General features: G+C 35.6%; 2 protein-coding genes across 4 annotated transcripts; one reads left to right on the top strand and one right to left on the bottom strand.

Annotated features, from left to right (window-relative positions):
* Window positions 1-14545: 14545 nt before the first annotated feature.
* On the bottom strand, window positions 14546-18053 carry LOC134797259 (formin-like protein 2). Of its 3 annotated transcripts, none has more exons than XM_063769479.1 (4): window positions 17794-18053; window positions 17353-17521; window positions 16530-16727; window positions 14546-14759 (listed from the first exon to the last, which is right to left on the bottom strand). In XM_063769479.1, the coding sequence occupies exons 1-4, from the start codon at window positions 17973-17975 to the stop codon at window positions 14595-14597; spliced, it is 714 nt and encodes a 237-aa protein (XP_063625549.1). In that variant the 5' UTR covers window positions 17976-18053; the 3' UTR covers window positions 14546-14594. The 3 variants fall into 3 exon arrangements, with proteins under 3 accessions (XP_063625549.1, XP_063625551.1, XP_063625550.1); XM_063769480.1 differs by having other exon boundaries at window positions 14553-14759; window positions 17838-17978; XM_063769481.1 differs by lacking the exon at window positions 17353-17521 and having other exon boundaries at window positions 14551-14759; window positions 17838-18052.
* Window positions 18054-18803: 750 nt separating this feature from the next.
* LOC134797596 (uncharacterized) lies at window positions 18804-24162 on the top strand. Its single transcript, XM_063769885.1, has 5 exons — window positions 18804-18961; window positions 19041-19436; window positions 19917-20151; window positions 20975-21253; window positions 24016-24162. Exons 1-5 carry the CDS (start codon window positions 18935-18937, stop codon window positions 24099-24101), a joined length of 1023 nt encoding a protein of 340 aa, XP_063625955.1. The 5' UTR covers window positions 18804-18934; the 3' UTR covers window positions 24102-24162.
* Window positions 24163-24548: the final 386 nt, after the last annotated feature.

Here is a 24548-nt window from a genome sequence, read left to right as displayed (position 1 = left end):
AGCTTTTATCGCTGACTGTACTTTTATTCCACGGGCAACTAATACGAGTACTCATCGAGACAATTCTATAAACCCCAAACACAATTAGGTTTCGTTGTTTTATCACAGAGTTCCTATGGCCACCTCCTGTCTCGCGTCTCGCCTTACTTATGTATACAAATTTCCAGCTTCATTGGAAGTCGGGAAGTGGGTCAAATTTAACTTGCAAGATTTGACCCGTACAAACATAGTTACATAGTCTGTACTAAATATGGTGTGCATTGATACCATCAATGAAAATAGAGTGTATATAGAGGCGGATTGTCAAAGTAAATTATGTAGCCACTGTAAATTTACTGCCAATATCTTTCGACAGAAAATTAAAACTGTTAGAACGCCATTTGACTTTGATCCATAAGGCTGATTAAGACGGCGCGCGAAGCGTATATGCGATTTTAGCTACATTGCGGACTGTTGGTTAAGTCCAATTCAACCGACCGATCGAAACCGCAATGTAATGGAACTCGCATGCGAGTTCTCGCATCGACTAAATGAGCCCTTTTATTATTTCACTGATATGTGTAAATTTGTTAAATATTGAAATTAACGCCATCTACTCGACTGTAGGCCAAAGGTTATGGCGCCATCGCTCGAAAAGATTACACCATACCTTTGGCCTACTCTCGAGTAGATGGTGTTAATATTAATATTTAACAAGTTTACACATATCAAATACTATTACTTATTCTGTGATATCAGTGAAAGAATAATGATCAAAGTCAAATGGCGTTCTAACAGGTTTAATCTTCTGTCGAAAGATGGCAGTAAATGTAGGTACTGTAGCTACATAATTTACCATAACAGTAACTCTCTATTTAAAATTTTCTTTGATACCATGTTTCAAAGATGGATTTAAAAACAATTTATCTGGTTAAAGTCCTAAGCTACCTATTAGGCAGACTCTTAATAAAGTAAACTCGATTTCACTTTCATGAGCTTCTTCAGCAATTCTTTCTTCGTTGTATTGTAATCTGTAACAAGTAAAATTAATTTAAATGAAACTCCGTAGAAATTTTTGGTCTCTTAAATGCATTCGTACAATGCAAACATAATAAGTACATCCGCGGAAAAATTAAAAGATGTATGAGAACCTTTTACCAAGTGGATAAAATTAGGCTTGTTTTAAGCAATGGTATGTATGCAGGCAGAGATTAAAAAGTATTATTTGGTACTATTCCGCCGTATACATCCTTTAAAACGAAGATGAGATAATAATATACTGTGCGTAAATATTAACCAATAACTTTGGAATTAATGTTTCAAACTGCTGAGAGATAAACATATTTTTTTAATACGAGTAACAATACCATATTCACTTACCTAGTCTTTTGATTGGCTCGCTGCGTTTTTCGATTATCAGAAGCAAGAACTAGAGCAGCGGTCGGCAACCTTTTAGCAGCCAAGGGCCACATAGTAGTTAAGGAAGTTGACGCGGGCCGTACTTTTGTTAATATGTGTGACTTTAATCAGACATTGTTATTTGACAATATTACATACAAAATAGCCAGGGGGGCTCGCGGGCCGCGAGTGAGAGGTTCGCGGGCCGCATGCGGCCCGCGGGCCGCTTGTTGCCGACCGCTGAACTAGAGTATCCCTATAGATCCGCCAGGTTGTATGTCAGCAAAGCGGGGGCGTTTCGCTGGTATTGCCGCTGAAATCAAATAATCCGCATAATTATAGAGGTACTAGCTGCTCGCCTCTTTATTAGTAGTATTAGTACCTACCTACTTAAAAATGGAGACCTATAAGCTCTAGAAACCACGGACCGGAAGACGCAGCGTGGGAAGGCCCTCTACAAGATGGAGTTGTATGGGGTCGGCGCGTGACCGGCCGCTGTGGAGATCGTTGAGGGAGTTCTTTGGCCATCAGTGGACGTCTTTCGGCTGATATGATGGTTATGATGATGATGAAGCTTTCGGAAACCCGTCGCGCGAGTGACTAAAAATACGTAAATGCTCTACCCATCCATGCAGTATCATACCATGACCGTGCTGTCGTGAACGTATCAAGCATGGAATGTAAGTTAGTAATAAATAAGAGCTCGTCAACATAGGTAGAGTTTTTTTGATACTCCTACAGTCAGCAGCAGATGTTGCTAAGCGGACGAGGTGTTCAAAATTACCTTGATACCATCTTGATACGCACTTATTCTCTTAACAATAAAAGTCGCGTTAAGATCATTTTGAACACCTGGCCCTTATAGTAAATAACCTTATAATCGGTCAAGTCCTATAAATTAAATACCTTTGTACTTAAATTACATACTTCACTGCAGGCTTCACTTATACGGACTCTACTTGTCTGGTCTAATGTATGGTTTTGAACCATAACCATTTCTTGTTCGGTGGACAAGTCGCATGCTCAATAGTCAATAGCATTAATTGAGCCAATAACATTTTTTTTTTCTCAATTCTACGCTTACCTTTATCCGGTCGAATGCTTATTCCAGATTTCAGACAAGCTTGGCCTGTACTCGTAGATGCAGTAGCTGAAGTTTGTGCTGGAACATTTCACACGTTAAAATTTTAAAAATAAATTACAAACATAGGTACCAACATAAAACATTAATAGTTAGTACCTTCACTTATTTTTATTTGTCAGTCGTAGTTAGCTGTTAACCAAGCAGGTAAGACTTAGACCGTTTAAATACCTTACTTTGAACTTCTTATCTGTTTTATACCGATCTATGTTTTACCTAGTAATAGCTGATACTAATGACCTGCTTGAAGACATGCATATCGGCGTCCGCGTGAGAGCAAATCTCGCATACTACCGAATACCTAGTAGGTAAAGAATCCTCAAGTAAACTATTAAAGAGCATGCGAAGACCATCTCCGTATAAATCCTTAAGCGGACGCACACATTTAACCGGTTTCGATGAAACTTGCATGGGGTATGAACTTTAAGATGTTTTGCCCCGTTTCTTAATTCCCAATGATACCACACTCGTAGTTCGTACCTATCAATAAGCGAGATTATCATACTAATACGTACACGTACATTAGAACGTTATTGTAAAACCGGTTTTGATAAAACTTCCACTGAATAACCTACTAAGTTGAGATAAATGTACCTATGCCAAAAATATTTAATAGAAAAAAACCGACTTCTCAAAACAGTCTGAAATGCCATATATGAATGACGACTGGTCTGGCCTAGTGGGTAGTGACCCTGCATATGAAGCCGATGGTCCCGTGTTCGAATCCTGGTAAGGGCATTTATTTGTATGATGATACAGATATTTGTTCCTGAGTCATGGTGGTTTTCTATGTATTTAAGTATTTATATATTATTTATATCGTTGTCTGAGTATCCACAACACAAGCTTTCTTGAGCTTACCGTGGGGCTTATTCAATTTGTGTAAAAATGTCCTATTTTTTTTTTTTATATATGTAAAGTATTGGCTGGCATTTAACTGATCACAGTGATCACCATATATAGTAATCCACTTCGTCACCTTTTCCTAGTAGCATTTCGTTTCTGTAAGGGTCGCAGTTCTTACCTAACCTAATATTAACCTTACCCACTTTTATACTCGTAGTAGCATTTCGTTTCTCTAAGAAGCGCTAGTGGCCTAGCGGTAACAGCGTGCGACTTGCAATTAGGGCTTCCAAATACCGGACTTCTTTCAATACCGGTATTCATACCGAAACTGTCTTTATCAATACCGGGATCCCGGGATCCCGGTATTGACTATAAATGGCTTAAAAAATTTGAGTTTTTTTTTTAAAGGCTCACTTTTACACCAGATATGTATGTCCTTAGCTTAGGATATTAAACCAAAATCGCCATCTGCAATAATTATGTGAACCCTCCAGGTTGGCAATAATTTTATCCGCCTTGTTGACTTCACAAGTCACATTTTTAGTTCAACCTAATAATCAGCCAATAAATATTCTTTGGCACCAATAATTCGTATGCCATTACAATTAAGTTCTTTCTACTTTTTGATAAAATTTTAAGAACTAATTATATTAAGGGGCTACCCGACATTTTTGACAAGTTTTGAATCGAATCTCCTATTTTTTCTAAAAAAAAAAACACTTTTCGTATCTAGTTTGCAGTGAAGAATCTTACAATTACATGTACGAAATCTAAATATTTGGGTTCGTATTTGACGTCTCGAGAAACATGTCCAGGGTTTTCATTTTAAACTAATTAACACAAAAGTTATGGAACAGAAAACCAGTTTTTAAGCTAAAATTGTTCAACTTTGATGCCAAATATCTCGAAGGCGATGAACTTTGAAGTAAATATAGGATACTAAACTACAAAACCTAATTCAAGACCAAAAAAAGTAAGACAATGTTGCCACTGCAATAATTTGTTTGTAAAATAGTAAATTCCTTTTGATAAATAATCACGCTAAGATAATTTATTTATTAGTAATTTTACTCCTGCGATTTAAAAAAGTACTTTTATATACTTATTTTTGCATAAATACAAGACGCGCTAGTAAAAATTGGCAACATTTTCTTACTTTTTTTGGTCTTGAATTACGTTTTGCAGTATATATTGCTTCAAGCTGTTGTTGTTAATATAATAAGCTACAAAAAACATTAGAAAACTAAGGGATTCAGATCGAAGGTCATTCGCGTGGGGTAGCCCCTTAATATATCCTGAACATCAGAATTCATCACCAAATATTTATCTAACGCATATGCACAGATCTTGTTTCAATGAAATGATCTTCTTTAATTAAATTGGCAAGTTATCTTCTTGATACAGCCGAATTTGACCATTTTAATAGATTTTAAATGTTATAATAGGCACATTTTCCTTGTTTTTGAAAATACCGGGATCCCGGTATTTCATTAAAAAATACCGGTATTGAAAAATCTGTTTAAACAGACGGGATCCCGGTATTTCGGGATCCCGGTATTGGAAGCCCTACTTGCAATCCGAAGGTTCGCGGGTTCAAACTCGGCTCGTACCTACCAATGAGTTTTTCGGAACTTATGTACGAAATATCATTTGATATTTACCAGTCGCTTTTAGGTGAAGGAAAAAATCGTGAGGAATCCGAACTAATCCCAATAAGGCCTCGTTTATCCTCTGAGTTGGAAGATCAAATGGCAGTCGCTTTCGTAAAAACTAGTGCCTACGCCAATTCTTGGGATTAGTTGCCAAGCGGACCCCAGGCTCCCATGAGCCGTGGCAAAATTCCGGGACAACGCGAGGAAGATGATGATGATGATAATGATGATTTCGTTTCTCTAAGGGTCACAGTTTTATCCTACCTAACCTAACCCACAAAATCGAAATCGCCAAATGTGTACTATGCGTCGTTCAAGAGTTCTGTTCTGATAATCATCAGCAGTTCCACTTCATCAAATGTGACAGTTTTTAATGTAAATGCTTGATTTTCTGATTAAAATACATAAATCTCTGTACGTATGCCTTTAAAATTTGAGGAGTTCTCTCGATTCCTCATGGATCCCATGTTCAGAACTCGAGCTTGACATAAATGTGGCTTAAAAACGTGAGCTATGCGTCGTTGAAGAGTTCCGTTCTTGGCCATCATCAGCAGTTCTACTTCATCAATTGTCACTTTTTTCAATGTAAATGCTTGATTTGTTGATAAAAACACAAAAATCACTATATGTATGCCTTTAATTAAAGATTTGAGGAGTTCCCTCGATTCCTCATGGATCCCATCATCAGTAGGTACCTACTCGAGCTTAACAAAAATGTGGCTTAAAACCTTAACTTGCTTAATAGTAATTTTGAAGACCTATCGAATGATGTGCTTATGTTGATATTTCTCAAGAAAAAAACAATTTTAGTTTCATACGACGACGACCGGTCTGGCCTAGTAAGTAGTGACCCTGCCTGTGAAACCGATCGGATCCCGGTAAGGGCATTGTATGATGAACACAAATATTTGTTCCTGAGTCATGGGTGTTTTCTATGTATATAAGTATGTATTTATCTGTATAAGTATGTAATGTATATCGTCGCCTAGCACCCATAGTACAAGCAAAGAGGATTTGAAGAAGAGAGTTACTGTCACAAGCTTTGCTTAGTTTTGGGCTAGGTTGATCTGTGTAAGATGTCCCCTAATATTTATTATTTATTTATTTACCTACCCATGGAGTGTATTTTAAACTACGTACCGAAGCGTAAAGTACATCAACACCACTTAATTAACGTCCATTAATGGACGGCTGGCAGTCCTCAAGTATGAGTTTCTCCAGAAACTTCCTACCTCGCACAGACAAACTGTCAAATGAACTGCCGCGTGCGGTATTTCCGGACCGTTTCGACCTTCAAACCTTCAAGAAAAGAGGCCAGCATCGAAATTAGGAAATTACAACCCCTACGGTGTTGCGACTGTAATGTTGCGGGTATCCATGGGCGACGGTAATCTTATCATCAGGTGATTCGTGTGCTCGTTTGCCTCCTATATCATATAAGTAGGTACATATAAAAAACACATGTTCCAAATTTTATTAAAATACCCTTATACTTATCTTATAGTTTTGGAGTAAAATTACTGTATAAGTGTTTCTTTTTTTGCTATTTTGGCTACGGAACCCTAAAAACGTTCACAAATCGGACTATCGGTTTCGAAGAGAAACGTGGATAAACTACTTGAGATCTGTGTGAAAACTAAAATACTTTTACCTAAAAGCAAAACTAGCATAATTACCATTTTCACTGTTTGATGTTGACAGACTCTGGCATGTGTAGATCTGATCTGAATCTGGTTTGCAGCTGAAATTTAAATTATTGTAAAAGAAATAAGGTAGAAGTACTAGTACTTGACGCTGCACTAGTATTCGACATGGGCACTTTATGTCAAAGTAATATAGGTTAAATTTGAACAGCGAAGATTTTTCTGTATTCAAATTTAATCCTTGTCACTTTGACATAAAGTGCCCATGTCGAATACTAGTGCAGCGTCGAGCACTAGTACTTCTACCTTAAGTTAACATTTTTAGATTAAGTACTATTAGGTAACTCCATACGCCGTGCACCGCAATAACGCGGTTGGGAGCGGCAATTTATCTAGAAAAAAAAAAGATCTTCATGGACTTTCCATGTGCGACGGTAATCGCTTATTTACAGGTGATTCGTGTCCTCGTTTGCCTCCTATATAACTTATATAGAAAAGCCTATGTTTATTTTAATATCCTTATATCTTATAGTTCTTGAGTAAAATGGCTGTGATCTACGGACGGACGAACGGGCGGACTGACCGACGGACATGACGAAACTATAACGGTTTCATTTTTGCCATTTTGGCTACGGACGGAACCCTGAAAACGATCACAATTCGGACTAACCAATTCGAAGAGAAACGTGGGTAAACTGAGGACCTCTCGCGAAACACGTTCGCCGTGTTACTTCTCTGTCGCACATACGTACGAATTTACAAGTGCGACAGAGAGGCAACACGTCGAACGTGGTTCGCGGTAGGCCCTCTGAAGTCTGTGTGAAAATACTTTTACAGATAACTAGCATAATTACCATTTACCTACTCTGTTCGATGTCGATGGTCTGGCATGTAAAGGTTTGCAGCTGAAATTTAAAATTCTGGTGAAAAATTATTTTAATATTTTTAACATTAGGACATGATGTCACGATCCTCAGCATTGAGGGAACGACTGATGATGATGATGATGATGATGAGATGATCTATTTTTTATGGGTAATCAAATATACCTACTGTTGCTGTCTGTCTTTCGGGGCTCCCTGAGGATGGGGGCCCTGGGCACGAGCCCCGTGTGCCCTTATGGGAAAGACGTACTGACTTATATATTAAACCACTTATTCATAAAACTTAGCATCTACCTTTGTTAAATTTGTCCCTTTCTAACAAACACAAATGACAAAATGACGGATAAAGATAATCGATTATCAAGGGCTTAAAAGCGTTTATGAATAATGTCATAAGAATACTGTTGTTGAAATTGAAATAAGTACCTTCAATTCAATCTCTCATAGCATAGCATACTTAGTACCTATTGATTGAAGTTTCTTGTTAGATGGACATTGTTCCCATCAAACAATAGGCAGGTAATACTAATAAGTAATTACAAATAATGAAATAGCTGTAAGTACCTACTCTGGACTGGAATAACCGTGATGTGCACAAAAACAGGCCAATTCGAAAATACACTGAAATCAGAATAATAATTTATTTTAATCATCATCATGCATTCATTGTTAAATTTAGTCATCGTGCGTCTTGCCCGCACCAATACATGTACGGAAAAGTACGATATTTGAATGACATTAGTTAGATGTCATTATGATCCAACCTCACAAACACCCAATTATATGACAAATTGTTTACAGTACCTATATTAGGTACTCAGTAAAATTCCTCCTCCTTAGAAGGTAGGTAGTGTATGCCGTTTATACATGTTTTAGGGTTCCGTACCCAAAGGGTAAAAGCGGGACCCTAATATTACTAAGACTCCGCTGTCCGTCCGTCTGTCTGTCTGTCTATCACCAGGCTGTAACTCATGAACCGTGATAGCTAGACAGTTGAAATTTTCAAAGATGATTAATTTCTGTTGCCGCTATAACAAGGAATACTAAAAACAAAATAAAATTAATATTTAGTGGGGCTCCCATATAACAAACGTGATGTTTTTGCCGTTTTTTGCATATGGGCACGGAACCCTTCGTGCGCGAGTCCGACTTGCACTTGGCCGGTTTTTTTAATTATAATATTAGGTCTTGGTTCAAAGTTTGTTTGGGGTTAGCTGGATGAAGGGATAACTTCATCTTTATAATTTAAAATGTATCTGTTGCTGTGCTGGACTGTTTTAAACTTACCTACGATAAAATGTTTATTACTTACCTAATCACTTAGTGCCACTTGCACCATACCACTAACCCGGGGTTAACCGGTTAAACCATTAACCTAGTGTCAAATTGTACTGGTAACCGGGTGGATTTCATCACCAAAAATTTCACCATACAAAAAAATATTTTTTTTAAATGTTTAATTTAACACGATTCTAGCTAGGTAAAGTAATAGGGGGCTGTATATTGAGGATATTTATGGTATTTATACAATCATTTGTGGCTTATATTTGAAGTTATCGCTTTCGGAAAATAAAAACGCAAGATGGTGATGACAATCATGGTATGGTAATGACTCTTTTATAGACGGTAATGACACTGCATGTACGGTAATGACGATTTGGGAACTAATATATATATTTATTAAAAACGTATTAAAAAAACAAAAACTTTTTTTAATTGTAAGGCTTTAGAACTTTAATAAACATTACAAATAACATGTTTTTGAACATAAGACTAGCTACATAAATTATTTTTAGAAAATTATAAAAGATACATTTTATTCATATAAATAAATATATAACAAGTATTTTTATTGTATAATTTTAAATAATTTATATTCCGAAATAGGCAATTTATGTATTCATTTATTTTTTTGGGTTTTTTCAATGTTAAATCATATTAACAATATTGTACTCTTATTATCAGTTTAAACCCGCATCTTCTTTTATCTACTGCATAACTTGGTATTTATATCATATTATAAAATTGCTGGCTTACCAGTGAGCTTATTTTTTATGATATATTACTTTTTTTTTGATTATTTGATTCATTGCATAAGTTTGTATTTTTGTTGTTTTATAAATTAACTTTAAAAATAGCTATAATGATTTAAATCCATATATATATTGTTTGATAGCTAAACATTAATATATAATCAGTGTTTTATAAGTTGCAAGACCCCTACTTGTAATGCATGTCATAAGTTACAAAATGTTAGGTATTGGGTCCGGTGACTACCCAATGGTATAATTATTAATTGCTGTAATTATATACATCAATTAATATAATATTATCAAAAAACATAAGGCCATTACGATAGTGAGCCAGTACCGTAGCCTATGGTCGCTTAAAACTTAATATATGTTGCTTGTTTAAATACTTTGTTTTAACACGACTAACATGCAATTACAGACTCTAAGTTGCACGATTTACATTATTAGATAATAAAAAATAAACATTTGTATGTTCTAAGTTCTAAGTGACCTAAATTTTGCCTACTTCAGTCAAAATGTTATTTAAAACTAACCATCCTCTAGTGTGAAAAAAATAGTCATATCTTCTTCTACATTTATTCTACATTTATAAGGTAGACATTATATAGTGTTAGAAGACATAGAGAACGTTTCTCAAACATACAGCTTAATTTCATAATGAATTATAGCAAAATAACTAGAAAAGTTTCTGAGAACCGTCATCACCATACACATGAAATCATCACCGGTCGTCATTTTTTCCCGGTGATGATGGGTATGGTGTTGACGATTTGAGAGTTTCTTGTTTTTATTTCTAGAATACGAATAATAGTAGTTAATGTCTATGCTACACAATAAACTTCATGCAGTTTGCCATTCATTTCAATAATTATTTCTAATATATCATTTGTAACTTTTTTAAACCAAAGCATAACGGTGATGATGCTCTGTTGTAACAAACTACGTTTTACAAATTTGTTCGTAATATTTCTCACGATTTAATGATGTGACTTTATAGTGAAATCATTTTTGGCATTCTATATTAAAGTGAAAAATAGGGCAAGGACCTTTAGCGGTATTTCGTTGTTCATACACGGAGATAAGCTCACATTGACATTACCATGACGGTGTTGACGAATATTCGTGACAAAATTTTAAATATTTTTAAATGTACTTTCTCGGTGAAGGAATTATTGCATATTTTCCCATGTGTTAAACAACAACATGGAAAAGATATAAGTAAAAGAAAAATCGCAATCGTACGATAGGTATGGTATAATTTCCACTGCAAACAATAAGGTTCAGATTTTTCCGGTAGACGGTGATGATTTTAGACACATAAAACATTTTATATAAAAAAAACTATTAAGTTATTGGAGCTGGTAATTGAAGGAACATGAAGATAATAGTTCTTAAAAACATATAAAAAAGTTGCAACTCGCACAACCTACTAGTTTTTTTTATAAAGACCGAACCATAAGTTTTCGCAGGATTTTGAAATCCACCCAACCATGGTTACTCTAGGTTGAATCAGTTAACCCCGGGTTAGTGAATGGTGCAAGTGGCCCTTAGTGGGCTACAACTAAGGCTAATTACTAATTATGGCTAATAGATAGTTACCTTTTTGCAGCATGTTGAGGAAATTCTCATAATAATTGGTATTCCGACAGTGGAGGTGCGGAAAGATTTAACTTTGGATAGGCTATTTTTAGGGTTTTGTAGTCACCTAGAAACCCCTATAGTTTCGCCATGTCTGTCTGTCCGAGGCTTTGCTCCGTGATCGTTAGTGTTAGAAAGCTGCAATTTGGCATGGGTACATATATCATGCATTGCGGCAGCGATAAATTAAAAACTATAAAAAAAATTTTTTGTTCCAATAGCGTGGGGTACCGTTGGATAGGTCTTTCAAAACGAATAAGGAGACCCTTTTTTGATATAGTAAATTTTTCGGAAATAATCGCTCCAAAAGAAAAAAAATATGTGCCACCCCTGTAACTTTTGAACCATGGGTCCAAAAAGTATGACAAAAATCGTGAAACAAAAGCTTAATAAATAATTTCAATGAAAACTACTTATAGCAAACATGATCGGTCCAGTCGTTTTTGAGTTATTGCTAAAAATCTCCTTTTTCTTAGTAAAAAGACGTACAAAGCGCTGCAAATAGGTACTCCCTGTAATTTATAATGTACCTACATGATACTTACGAATATCCCCCGTTTGGCCTATTTTGACAGAATCGTAACTACGAAACTCTACACTGAGCAATTGAGCATGGCTCGACATGTAGCTTATTTTCTGTCTTTCCAAAGTCTCTCCGTTCAAAATGATCGCCACAAACGTGACGAATCTTCTGCAACTTTTCTATGGGTAAATGAACGAGATCTTCTTTTCCAGTCTAGCTTATCTAACCCAAGTTATACATCTGTAAGCAAAGTGGTTTTGGCTTCCTTTTCATTGTGTACTGTAAACATAATATTGAGGGACACAAATGATGCAAATTAAAATAAGTATTGCAAACATAAGAGGAAGATAGTAGTAGTAAGTATGTGCTTTAAAGTGATTGCGACATTTGGGTTCATGCAGGACTACTTTCAGATAACTAAAATATGAAATTGAATAACACGTAAGCTTTTATAGTAATAAAAGGTCATATTTGAAAAAGAAATGGAGATTATAGAGATTCGATGATGATAAACAACGTGCGTTGTGTCGGTCTAATAAGTACCCTGTGCCCTAACTATTAGAAGAGACTTACAGGTAGCAAACATAGCAAATTCAAATAATTCACCGCATAAGTAGCAAATAATATTTTTAGGAATTTATAAATTGAAATAGACGTCATCTTTGAATGCCTGGGAAGTATTTGACCAACAACTTTGATAACTAGAGACTGATGACCCCACAGTCAAACTCATTGTTGAGTTTTGCTGGGCTATGACTATTTTGAAGAATACCTCTGTATTTTATTAAATAAATAAATAAATAAATAACATTTAGGGCGAGCAATACGTGCTTGTTCCTCCTATTACGGAGTGGCGGAGACCGGATTCGAACCGGCGTCTCGGTCGGTCTTTAGCTTGTTACGCGGCTGATAAATCAAAATGTTTAATAAAATAATTTGATTTGTTCCCTGGTAGTTGTATTTCGGAACTTGTAGACTTACCGCTGTTCATCCTTGAGAAATTTGGCAAAGAATCCTCCTCGAGTGATTTCTCAGACACCGCATATTTCACAATATCGGTTTTTGCCGGCCATTGTACTATTTTACAACAGTAGGTACGGGTTTCTGTTTCAAATCACCACAAAACTCAGGAGAAGCAAACTCAACTTTAGAAAACTGTTATTATTTTGCAAAATTTGCATACGAATTATGTCAATTTTGTATTTCAAAATGGTTGCCGCTCGTATACGCATAATGTCAAGTTGGCATTTCAACAGTGCTGCCGCCAATGCCACGCCGCTGAACTAATTATGACAAATATCTTTGCTATACGTTTGTTCGTAGTAAGAGAGTTTCTCGCCACTGCATAGACTAAGTATGTTTTTTTTTTAATCTTTTGTTAGGTCTTGATCTATGGAAGGAGAAAGTTTCAACTGTCGTGTAAGGCCTCATTCACACGTGCGCTTTTACAACGCGCGTTAATAAAGTGTTTGAATGACAGAAATAGATACATGAGTATTTATTCACACGACGGCGGTGGCGCTTTTTATCAAGCCTTGGTCGTTAAATCGAATTGAGTGCGGACAGACTCAAGCGCTTTTTTAACGCGCGTTGTAAAAGCGCTCGGTGCCGCTGATACCGAAATTAAAGTAATGTTTTATTTTGTTTGTAATGTTTTGTGTGGTTTACTAATATGTGGCCGAAAATTGTATGGCAAATTATCACTTCCCAAACTATTTTTCCCATAGTATCATTTGGCAAAACTATCAGACGGCAAACCAATGTTTCGCATATATAACATGTCGCAAATGATTATTTACAATATTATTGTAGTGCAAAATATTTAGTTGGTCATGTTTCAAAATGTCTTTTATTGTTATGTCGAATGTATTGATAGGCATAAATTATTATTCGCCTAATATTGTGAATAACCTACCTATCTCTGGGAGCAGTTTCGTTTTTAGGGCCATAAAAAGAAATAACCCTAACCTACCTATCTCTGGGAGCAGTTTCGTTTTTAGGATCATAAAAAAAATAAACCTAACCTACCTATCTCTGGGAGCAGTTTCGTTTTACGGGTCATAAAAAAAACCCTAACCTACCTATCTCTGGGAGCAGTTTCATTTTACGGATCATAAAAAAAAATAACCATAACCTACCTATCTCTGGGAGCAGTTTCGTTTTACGGGTTATAAAAAAAATGCTAAATATAATTGTGATCAAATAAAAAGTATGCGAAGTTTAAATTTGGGCAAACGTTATTTAACAATAAATACTTGGGTATAATAAAACATTTGCTTAGTGACTATTCTTCTAAATAAATCGCGGCAAAATGAACATCTGCTAAATAAAATAGTGATCAAATAAAAATTATGCTAAATAATAATATGCTAAGCATTGGTTTGCCAACTAAAAGTACTGCAATAAGTTGGTTGGGAAGTGAAATTAGGCGAAAAATGTTTCGGCGAGATGGCAGTACACCGTTTTGGTGTTTGTATTTGTTGTTTGTTGTCGAGTGTTGATACTGAACATAAACTAAAGACAAAAAGGCGCTTGAATCCTAAATTCTACGCTAAATTCGATTTAACGACCAACACTTCAAGTCGAAAATCCAATAACGCTTGATAAAAAGCGCCACCGCCTTCGTGTGATGATGATGAAATACACGTGACATTGTATTTGTCTCCCTTTGTGTCATTTGAATGACACATGCGTTATTTAACGCGCGTCCTAATGAGGCCTAACGGTTGTATCCAATAAAAATAAATTGTAAATAAAGTATTAGAATAAAACACAAATTCTAATTAAACGTATAATGTTCCTGATAGTTGCAATAAGTAAGTACCTATCTTTTGAACTTTTAATTTAAACCATTCTGTTATTTCTTTTTTCCTTTCGCTGCAGCTTTTCCTTTTGCTGGGGGTGGAGGAGGTGGGGGTGGGGGTGGAGGTGGAGGTGTTTCAACAACAGGCTCTGGTTCGGGTTCCGGCGGAAGTGGCGGGACTGAAGGATCTTCATCGGGATCAGTATAAAGAAAATCAGTCTGGAAATGAATATATAGTTGGTGAAGCAGATCTTGTCAGTAGAAAAAGGCGGCAAATTTGAAAAATGTAGGCGCGAAGGTATATCGTCTCATAGAAAATTTGAATTTCGCGCCTTTTTCTACTGACAAGATTTGCTTGACCATCTATAACATGTCGACAATGGCATAAGGCCAATATGGGAAGACCGTCTATGACGTCTATCAGGATTCAGGCAAGACCGTACGAGGATTTCCGTCGCTTCAAAATCTTGCGTTTGTACCTACACATACTCCACTTACATAAAGCCCCCTCCAGACTATGCGCGTGAATCGCGGGCGAAGCCGCGAACGCGAGTGTGGAGTCGATTTCGCAGGTCTGCGTTCAGGACTCCACACTCGCGTTCGCGGCTTTGCGCCGCGATTCGCGCAAGAGTGTGGAGGAGGCTTAAGATTATTGGAGCAGAAGGTGCGAAGCTCTTGGTCTAAGATCCCACATATATGGTCGACCTTCACCAATCTGTCTGACGGCTGAAACTATGAAAATATGAAAGAAAATATGTTCCAGGACATAAATAAATAGGGTTGCCTAAAGAAATATGGTCAAGGCTATTTTTAATAAATTTTTGAAAAAAAAATTTTCTCGGCAAATTTCACCGATTTGTCTGACGATCGAAATAAGTTTCAATGGAAAGTATACAACTTGTACAACATAAATCATCTAGGTTGCCTATCTTTTTCCGGTCACTATTATGTGGTTGCCGTGTTTAAAGAGGTGATTTTATATCGATAATTGTACTCATCTGTCTGACGCTTAAATTAAACATCAAAATGATGGTAATTTTATTGCAAATACAATGGCATAGGGTTGCCTGCGAAAATCCGGTCACAAATGAGGGTTGCCAGGCTTTTAATTAAAATAAGAAGGGAAGACTTTTAGCGATAACTCATAAACGGCTGAACTGATCAAGTTTGTTTTATTTGATTGAGTTTTTTAAGCACTATTTTCATGATTTTTTTCATATTTTTTGGACAGATGTTTCAAAAGTTGGAAGGAAAAACCTTTTTTTTTTCTTTCTAAGCGATTATTTCCGAAATGATTCACTTTATCAAGAAATGTTGTTTAAAGACCCCTATTCATTTTGAAAGGCCTATCCAACGACACCCCACACTATGAGGTTGAAAATATAAAAAATTGTCACACGCATTTTGTTTCTTTCAAAGCGATTATTTCCGAAAATATTCACTTTATCAAAAAATGTTCTTCTAAAACCCCTATTCATTTTTAAAACACCTTTCCAACAACATCCCACACCATAGGGTTGACACGAAAAAAAAATTTTCACATACAATTTGTTTCTTTCGAGGCGACTATTTCCTAAAATATTCACTTTATATATATTCACTTTATATAAATATGTTCCAGAACATAAGTTCTGGAACATATTTTCTTTCATATTTTCATAGTTTCATCCGTCAGACAGATTGGTGAAGGTCGGCTATATGGGGGATCTCCTACTATCTTTCTTTCTGACTGAGTCTGAGCTAAGTATAATACAAATACGAAAGTTCTTGCCCAATGACGGTCTTCGCAACCAAAAACTTTACATGGTTTTCTCCACATTGAGCTTAATTGTAAGTTATAAGATCGTCTAATAATCTAATCTGGTAAATCTTGGTGCGGTGGGGTTATTTAAAAATATAGCATGGTGCAGTTGCAACTGCTTCATGCATGCATTAGAAAAGTTTTACTAGGAATTTCGGATAAATAAGAACTTCTAATCTATAGTATACCGGTATTTCGTAGAGTTCTGGCGCCATGGCAAATAAATTTTCAACGAAGTCCTCATAAAATATGTTTCCATCACCACGTATATTCGCATCACGCGATATTTCTATACTTTCATCTCTATTGAAAGCATCTCCGTAATCAGTAACTATCGATAGGAACTCTCCAAGCTCTAGGAAATGTCTTTTTTCCGTGTCAAAAACCTGCAGAAGAAATATCACATACACCTTAAGCAATACTAGGTACAAATAATGTTTTTTGATTTACGAGTAGAGAAAATTCTTTATGTATCCCTCGTGATAATATAAAGATCCGAGGAAGCTAGAGATTGCAAAAATAAAAAAGAGGAGCTTGAGCGTTGCGAGGCTTTCAAGGGACAAGAGGTGAATAAACCTCGCTGCCATTTGAATGTCAAAATTTTTCACTATAAGTACCAGTGCGAGCAAAATACTAGAGTTAGACCAATAAAAGTCTGCAACGATTTTGATATCATACGCAGTGCAAGTGTTATTTATTCGTCATAATTGCATACAAATTTGACGATAAAAATAACACTTGCACTGCGTGTTCTATCAAAATCGTTGCAGACTTACCTTGGTCTAACTCTAGTTGTAATACATTACAAATCCAATCCGAGTTAATACTATTAGGATTATATTATAAATTTCTATCATTCCAAATCATCAATTTAAAGTCCATCTTACCAGTGAACGTATTTAATAACATAAATATATAATATAAATACCTAACTCAAAATTGGCAATTCATTATTTCCAGTCTAGAGGATTAATTGTAAGTTTACCCAGTGAGTAAATAATACCTACTTACTTGAAAGGCCAAAAGTAATTCATGTTTTATTTCTGCTTCTATAACCCGTTTATCTAACATGTAAATAACTTGCTCCTTTGTCAATACTCTAGTCACTCCAGCCCTCAAAAGTTCTGCGTCAGCCATGATTTCCATATATGTAGGGTAATTGAAATGTCGTCTATGATATCTGTTAACAATAGCATTTATGGATCATAATTTTAACACTATTTGCTTCTGCTATAATAATAATGCTATAATAAAATGTTAAATTAAGTGGTAGCACAGTGCGCTTATTCTAAAAAAACAATTTACTCTTCAAGTACCATTTCACCATACCTACATGGAGAACATATGAAGTCTCTGAGCAACATGTGCACTAAAAGGATTAAGTTGAAATTCTATTGAGCACTTTCGTTTTTACTATTTAATTATGAATCTAGGTATATTTATGTACTCTACTTTTTCAGTCCCAGGAATTCTATAAAATTTTCAATTGATATTACGTTAATAGGTTCTCCATCATCTATAGTTAATAAAGGTTTGGCTTTCTCATCAAAAAATTCTATTATTTCGTTTAGTTGTTCTTCTGTAAACCGCGGTGTAACATTCTTTAAGGGATCAAAGGGATTAAACACTGCCATTTTAATAAAAAATGTGAATATAATAAAAATATGAAACAATAAATAGTTGTACAAATTTTGAATACATATAATTATATTTAATAGACAAATATGACAATGTATGTCAAATAAAAATTGTTTTTTTTTCTAATATATACCGTCAACCGAGTTGAATAAGGATGACTGGGTTGAATAGGGACAACACTTAAAATGTGATTTGCCAGACAATTTTTCAATAAATACCCACACAAATTGTATCATTGGATTGAAAATAATAGTAGATTTGGTATGATGCAATTTGTGTGTTATTAGGAAATTGTTAGGCAAATCACATTTTAAGTTTTGTCTCTACTCACCCCAGCTATCCCTATTCACCTCGGTTGATGGGTTTGTGCGGTATGTGCTTTCGTGACTTTCATTTGCCATATTCAGAAGAGAGAGAACATTTGAGATGTGTGAGCAAATCGCGGTAATAAATCACAGAATGAATGGTGCATTTAAGGCATCCATTAGACGAACACTTTTTCAGCGCGCGTTATAAAAGAGCTTGAATTCGTCCGCACGCTAAATTCGATTTAACTACCAAGGCTTAAAGTCGAAAATCCAACAACGCTCGATAAAAAGCGCCACCGCCCTCGTGTGAATAAATACACATGTAGAATCCATAAATTCTACCCATTTGTGTCATTCAAAAGCTTTATTAACGCGCGTTGTAAAAGCGCTCGTGCGTTTCTTCGTCTTCCATCACTATTTCAGAACGTGCCCCATAAATGTCACTGTCACTGTCATGTCAAATTTATTTGCTTGGATCGTCTTGAAAATCTTGAAAATTTGCTTTATGACTTATGTCGATTCTTCGGATTTTTGCGGTAAACTACTTGGAAACTAAACTATATTTTTGAATGTTTTTTATTATACAATAAGAAAGAAAATCTATTACAAAATTTACAAAGCAAACCATATTTTGTATAGTAAATACAATGTTTGAATCCGACGATTTCGATCAGGTAATTTCGTTTACTTAAGTTTACCAAATTGTTGTGTATATTTTCAAAGAGAGACGACTTTATTTCGATAGTTTTTCAGATCTTGTCACAGTTTGATTTTCCCGATGTTACGGCAAAAGAAACAGAAAATATTGCACGTGAGTTGTGCAGCGAAAGGAGCATACCGGTTAAGCAAGATAGTCCAGTCAATGTAGCTAATCAGCCTCTTAAATGCCCTAATATTGCTAGCCCTTCCCCACCGCAGCAAAAAACAGCTCGGAAAATGATTGAAGAGGTTGACACATGTAGCACAGAACCTGTAAGAAATAGTGTGAACTCAGAAAATATTTCACCAAAACATACAAAAAGAAAAATGATTAATTCATATTTTGATCACAATGCTAAAAGAAAGTTTCCGGGACCGGCTGGCCTTCTCAATGGTAACTTTGAAGAGAGTAAAGATGAGACAATTTGCCACATGGAGTTATTTTCACAGGTAATTTATACAATTGATGCATGTTATTTTATTTAACTGTAAATTAAATGTCAATTTTATACATCAGTACTGGATCATAAGTGCCATAATTAGTTCTGTTTTACAATTGTCTCGATTCAATGAAATCCTTTCTGCTTAGGAGCATTGTTGATATAGAGATCTTGTCTACCTAATTGGCTTTGAATAGTTATACATAAACCTTTAGTATAGTTTAAGACTGAACTGAACCAGTCAAATGTGGTTCATTAATTTCCTTAGACACCAGTAGGCCCTGTTGTGTTCCTGCCGGGCTAGCACTTGATTGGTGTGACAGTATTTCGCGGCGAGATAGACTACTCGTCTTTTTCTATGTTAATTAAAGAGGGATTGGTAGTCTATCTCGCCGTGAGATACTGTCGCGCCGATCAAGTGCTAGCCCGGCAGGGACAGGTAAAAACAATATTATAACCCAAAATTTCATTTTAACACTAATATTTTTAGGATGTAGATTTGTCAGACAACTATTTTGGTGAGAAATTTGATACAGAAATATGGAGAAGACTCTCAGAAGACATACAAAAGTCTAATTTAGGTGCCATAGATTCTATCAAATCTGTGAAGCAGCAAGCTTTGGCTGGACACTTGAGAAGACGGAAGGCTCAGGTTGTGACTGCTTTTGTTGAAACGGTTGATAGATCAGCTACAGACCCACTTATAACATTGAGAGATACTACTGGTGAGAATGGTTATTTATTTTTATTTGTTAACCCTTTACCAGGCTGACAGTTTAATAAAATAAAATGACAATCGAATGTCAGTCTTACTGATCTAAAATAGAACACATGATTGAAATGCCGTATGTGGGAAATATATATCCCTTAGCCTGGTAAAGGGTTAATGATAGGTCAAATGAATGTGTCAATTGTCATACAATCATCATACACTACAGACAAATGAAGTGATTAGAGTTAGACCAAGATAAGTCTGCAACGATTTTGATAGCACACACAGGGCGTTATTTTATTTTATACATCAATCTTCTATGAAATTATGTCATATAAATAACACTTGCACTGCATGTGCTATCAAAATCATTGCAGACTTGTCTTCATCTAACTCTAATTGATTTCCTTTAAAAATATTTAAGTATATGAAACTGACTTCGACATTTGGATTTGGCAATTAAAAAATTGTTTTAAGAAACCTCTCACATCATCAACATTATATAGAAAATATTTAAATAAATATTTAAAAAATAACTACATTCCTGTTGCCAGGGAGGTTTTGGGATTATGCTGAGCAACTTTTACTATAGGACCAACCCTGAAATTGTGAAAAAAAAAATTGGCTGATTCATACATTTTGGCTGGTCCATTTTCTATGGGAGGGTAAATTTTTTTTTCGCAATTTCAGGGTTGGTCCCATAGCAATAGTTGCTCAGTATAATCCTAAAACCTCCCTGGCAACAGGAATGCAGTTATTTTTTAGCCACCATGTATATTAAATCAGAAAAAAAAAACCGTACTTACTGCAAGCAAATATTTGTCTTCTATTCCCAGGATGTATCAAATGCACACTCCACAGAGATGCATGGTCTACATTTGCCCCCTACATTGTCTCTGAGTACTGTGCCTTAGTGTTAAGAAGACCCACAGTCCTCACCACCGGCAGTGCCTTCAAAAAGCATTACTTGAACATCACACTGAGTAATATTCATGCTATATACAGTTCTGCAGTGCTTCATGAAGAAGCTGAGAATAAGCCTTTGCCCAATGGATATGATGTAGTATGTGGTAATGATATGACAGTGATTAGAACTGCACAATGTGCAAATTTAGGTAAGTTTGGTAATTTTTTTGTGTTATTCCCACTAGTTACCACCAAGTTCTTACCAGTGGTAATTACTGGGAATTTTTTTCCCACCTTTTACCACTGGTAACTACTGGGAAAAATTCCCACTAGTTACCACCAACTCGGCTTGGTGGTAACTACTGGGAATTTCTTATACTATTATTATTAGAATTTTCAATTCTAATAAAAATAGTATAAATAGTATAGTATAAATGTAGCATACTGTAATAAATAATTATGTGTCAGTTAGTGATTCAGTAAACTGCTTTAAAAGTGATCAAAAATATTAAAACAGTTTTACCGGTATAAGTGTAATAACTAAAATAGAAGAGTCTCATTCTAGTTAAGTAGAAATTAACTTATTATCCGGACTAAATTTATCTTATTAACTGTAAATTGAATTACATATTTATACAAACGAACAGACCTGATTTCGTTTTATTATTTACCGCTACTTCATTTCGTTCTATTATAACACGACGCAAACCTGAAATATGTAGGTATTCATAATTTGTCCTCAGGCTAAATAACTAAAGGGCATGGTTGTTATTAAAACCGCTTATGGCGCGCTTCGGTTGGGCTGATTGCTCGGACTAACCAGCATAGGCTCGCATTCCAATTACGCTCGGGTAGTACATGGCTCGGTCAAGTTACGCTGGTTGGCTCGATTGCTTAAACACCCACGCTAGCGGGATGGTAATAACACTACCAGAGGCCGGGGCATCAGGTACTATTCGTACACTTCTTTTTTTGTATTCAACTTTTATTCTTTTGGAAAATATGTTTATTGGAAGAACGTGTAAGACGTAATTAAAATCACATAAAACAACCTTAAATTGAGTACGACGAAGGCGCAAGAGGGCGATTCGCATACCTAATATTCACATCCTGTATGAAGTAAAACTGTCCCTCGCCCTCGTTTAATATAAATGCAACACGCCCATGCCCACAATTGTTTCCGACACATTTAAAAGTGGACTGATTGGATTTTCGTATTCATTCTTTGGGTCAGGTAAAAAGGGATGAAAGTAAATAGCAAAGTATATTTCACGTGTTTATTTTTAGCTTATCCTAAATTTGTTCCAGTATGATTATCAAACTATGTCAACCAATACCATTCTTATCGGCCATAAGGGCTGGCAGTTACGCCGAACAAAGAATATTTCGCAAGGGTCAGATACGGGCGACACGGCGGCGGTTAAGAACAAAAGCGTGCGCGGTGTGCGCCACATTCGATTCGGCCTTTTTGCACTCGTGTTATTTAAAATAACACAACAAAGGATATTTATGAACTAAACGATTGTTTAGCAATTACAAGGCATAGGTACCGATATTATTCATACTTATATTGCGATAAACCAAGGTTGTAACCTATCTAATATGCATAAAGTATTACCATAACTCTTATTTCATAAATTTTGATGGTCCTACATTGTTTCTTACTTTACCTTGACACACGTTCTTCCAATAAACATATTTTCCAAAAGAATAAAAATTAAATACAAAAAAAGAAGTGTACGAGTAGTACTACCTGATGTCCCTCTGGTAGAGTGTTATTACCATCCCGCTAGCGTGGGTGTTTAAGCAATCGAGCCAACCAGCGTAACATGACCGAGCGATGTACTACCCGAGTGTAATTGGAATGCGAGCCTATGCTGGTTAGTTCGAGCAATCAGCCCATCCGAAGCGCGCCCTAAGCGGTTTTAATAACAACCATGCCCTTTAGTTATTTAGCCTGAGTACAAATTATGAATACCTACATATTCCAGGTTTGCGTCGTGTTATAATAGAACGAAATGAAGTAGCGGTAAATAATAAAACGAAATCAGTTCTGTCGGTTTTTGACTGATTTGTTTGTTCGTTTGTATAAATATGTAATTCAATTTACAGTTAATAAGATAAATTTAGTCCGGATAATAAGTTAATTTCTACTTAACTAGAATGAGACTTCTATTTTAGTTATTACACTTATACCGGCAAAATTGTTTTAATATTTTTGATCACTTTTAAAGCAGTTTACTGAATCACTAACTGACACATAATTATTTATTACAGCACTCTACATTTATACTATACTGTTTTTATTAGTATTGAATTCTAACAATATTTTGGTGGTAACTACTGGGAATAAAAATTCCCACCTTTTACCAGTGGTAACTACTGGGAATAAAAATTCCCAGTAGTTACCACCAAGCCGAGTTGGTGGTAACTAGTGGGAATTTTTTTTTCCCAGTAGTTACCAGTGGTAAAAGGTGGGAAAAAAATTCCCAGTAGTTACCACTGGTAAGAAGTTGGTGGTAACTAGTGGGAATAACCCATTTTTTTTAATATCAGATCAAATGGCCTACCGCGAAACACGTTCGACGTGTTGCCACCTTGTCACACGAGTAAATTTGTACTTAAGTGTGACAGGGGGCAACACGTCGAACGTGGTTCACGGTAGGCCCTCAATATTGTAGCAACAGTGGCATATATTAGTTCCAACTTATTCATGCATTATGGATATGGACTATGGTAAAATTCTTCTAAAGGGGGCCATAAATATAGTTAATTCCCTTGACATGATATTTATGGCTGGTAGATATAATTTTGATTACCTACTAGTTGAACAGTGTGCTTCTTAAAAGAGCTTGTAAGTGAGAAGTAAGGTTTTGTTATCTAAATATACTAACATCTTTTTTTATGTATTTAGTTTAAGGAGTACTATCAACTATAAAAACATTAATTAATGAATGTTGTATTGTTTCAGATAAAGACCCATTTTGCAATGAAACTAATGATACCAGTGATTTGCTAGATGATCTAGATAACATATTTACTGATGATTTGTTTTAGATTTATATGTGATCTGTTAAGTGATAATCTCAGCATATTATTACACAATTATGTTTAAAAATGTAGGTATTTAATTTCATAATAGCTCGTGATCGCCAATTTCCTAGGAAAACCCTGCCCTCTTCCTTGGCACTCAAACTCTATTCCATACCAATTTTCGTTCAAAATGTTTCAGCAATTTAAGTGGCAGACACAAGACCGACAAGAGTTAATTTCGCGTTTTTAATATTATAGTAGAACCCATAATAAAAAAATACCTCAAATCGCAATGCGATATTGCCTCATGTACCTACAGTCACTTGCAATACAATATGTATTATGTAACACAACAAAAGCCGCAAAAATATCTGCCACGAACTTATTTGTAGAGCCATAAGAGCGTGTCACATATTTTGCGGCCTTCGAAGAGTAACATAATTGTAAGTGACTGTACCATCTCAGTTATGT

Source organism: Cydia splendana, chromosome 15 (assembly GCF_910591565.1).
Source record: "Cydia splendana chromosome 15, ilCydSple1.2, whole genome shotgun sequence".
Lineage (NCBI taxonomy): Eukaryota > Metazoa > Arthropoda > Insecta > Lepidoptera > Tortricidae > Cydia > Cydia splendana.
This window is presented reverse-complemented; position numbering and strand designations above follow the sequence as displayed.